The following is a 2,000-nucleotide window of genomic DNA, read 5'->3' as shown; positions in this document are numbered from 1 at the left end:
TTGGAATAGCCCGAAAGTCAAAGGTAGTTTGAAAAAAATCAATTGATATTTCCCTTTTATAAAGATGCCATTAGTTGTTTACTAAAACTGTTACAAGTTACAAGAGATAAGTAGGAATGAGACAAGAACAGCTATAAGAGAAATGATAGGACAAGTCCATTATACCACACATAATATAATCCATAGAGGTAATGCAATTTTGAACAAATCTCATCATGATAGATAATAAAAATTAAGTACTAAATTGAATGTCTTTACATTATTGCTGTTACTAATTAGAACATGTTTCTCCTCTGGATTTTAAATACAGATCTCCTCAGTGCAACTCTGACATCCTTGTTTCTCAAACTGTAAATCAAAGGATTGAGCATGGGCACCACATTAGTATAAAAAACAGAAGAAATTTTTCCCTGCTCCATAGATCCAGGAGAAGAATATTTAAGGTACATGAATGCCGCAGAACCAAAAAATAGAGAAAGAGCAATCATGTGGGAGCTACAGGTACTAAAGGCTTTCGATCTTCCTTGAGAAGATTTGATATGAAGAATGTTAGTGAGGATGAAGATGTAAGAAATCAGGATGGTGAAACTGGGTACTGTGATGTTAATACCCACGACAATGAGAACTACCACCTCATTGGCATAGGTGCTGGTACAAGAGAGTTGGAGGAGTGGGAGGATGTCACACAAGTAATGGTTGATGACATTCACATTGCAGAAGGTTAGTCTAAGCATGCACCCTGTGTGGGCAGATGCTCCAGCAAACCCCATCACATATGCAGCCAAAGAGAGCACCAAACAGACCTGATGGGACATGGAGACCTTATACAGCAAGGGATTACAGATGGCCACATAGCGATCATAGGCCATTGAGGTCAACATATAGCACTCAGAGATGACAAAAAAGAGAAAGAAAAACAGCTGAGTCATGCACCCCACATACGAGATGGTATTCTCCCTGAATACAAAGTTCATCAGCATCTTGGGGGTGAAAACAGAAGAGTAACAGAGATCAATGAAGGACAGGTTGAAGAGGAAACAGTACATGGGGGTGTGGAGGTGAGAATTTAGACCAATAAGAAGGATCAAGCCCAGGTTGCCAACCATGGTGACAACATAGATCATTAGGAACAGGTGAAAGAGGGGTTGCTGGAGCTCTGGACAGTCTGTTAATCCAGCAAGAATAAATTCAGTCACTAAGGAGTCATTTCTAGCCAGCATTCTGAACTTCAGAAATCTGTGAGAACAGAAGAAAATTTCATTAGTAGGGAACACAGCTCTGTCCTTTACAAACTCACTTTTACATGAGCTTTATTTATGAGAAAGAATCTCAGTCTGGCAGAAATCATGTAAACGCTTCTTTGCCTTATAGTGTCTTGAAGGCACACACTTCTCAACATTTAAATCGCTGTCTTTTGAATGAACTGCATGTGACAAACAACTGCTCTATCTTCACTAGAAAATAGAGGGATATAGTAGCTGAGGAATGAGCTTACTTGATAATGGGCTTCAGCAGTGGGAAGGTATCCCCAGTTCTCCCCATATTTATCTGATTTACCACTTCCTACTTTCTACTCATGTTTCCATCATCCTACTACACACTGAAGGTTCCTTCAAGAAGGGATTCCTACAGGGAAGAGACCATACAGATATTCCACAACCAGGAAGTCTCTCATAGTCTTTAAATTTTCAGATTCTTTAAGAATCCAGGAAGTCAATAATTGGTAACAGATATTGAGGTGAACCTTGATATCTGAAATTTTATACTTAGCCATACATTTCAGGGTTTCCACACACTGCCCTCCTCTGTTCTATCCTATTTGCACAGAGAATGAATAAAGGAATTTAGATGTTCTTTCCTAGGTTTTGTAGGATGGCAAGAATGAGAAAATAATTAGAGTGCTGATTAAGTTAGTTGTTAAGTTTCTGAAAACATTTCAAGCTGTATACTTATTAGCAAAGGATACCTTGTTATATCTCAGTGAAAAGGATAACTGTTTG

At 38.6% G+C, this 2,000-nt stretch overlaps 1 protein-coding gene across 1 annotated transcript; it reads right to left on the bottom strand.

The window, feature by feature from the left end:
* Positions 1-275: 275 nt before the first annotated feature.
* On the bottom strand, positions 276-1,226 carry LOC138084142 (olfactory receptor 8B3). Its single transcript, XM_068978266.1, has one exon. It carries the CDS (start codon positions 1,218-1,220, stop codon positions 276-278), a length of 945 nt encoding a protein of 314 aa, XP_068834367.1. The 5' UTR covers positions 1,221-1,226.
* Between the last annotated feature and the right edge of the window lie 774 nt (positions 1,227-2,000).

This window comes from Capricornis sumatraensis, chromosome 8 (genome assembly GCF_032405125.1).
Source record: "Capricornis sumatraensis isolate serow.1 chromosome 8, serow.2, whole genome shotgun sequence".
Taxonomy (NCBI): Eukaryota; Metazoa; Chordata; class Mammalia; order Artiodactyla; family Bovidae; genus Capricornis; species Capricornis sumatraensis.
This window is presented reverse-complemented; position numbering and strand designations above follow the sequence as displayed.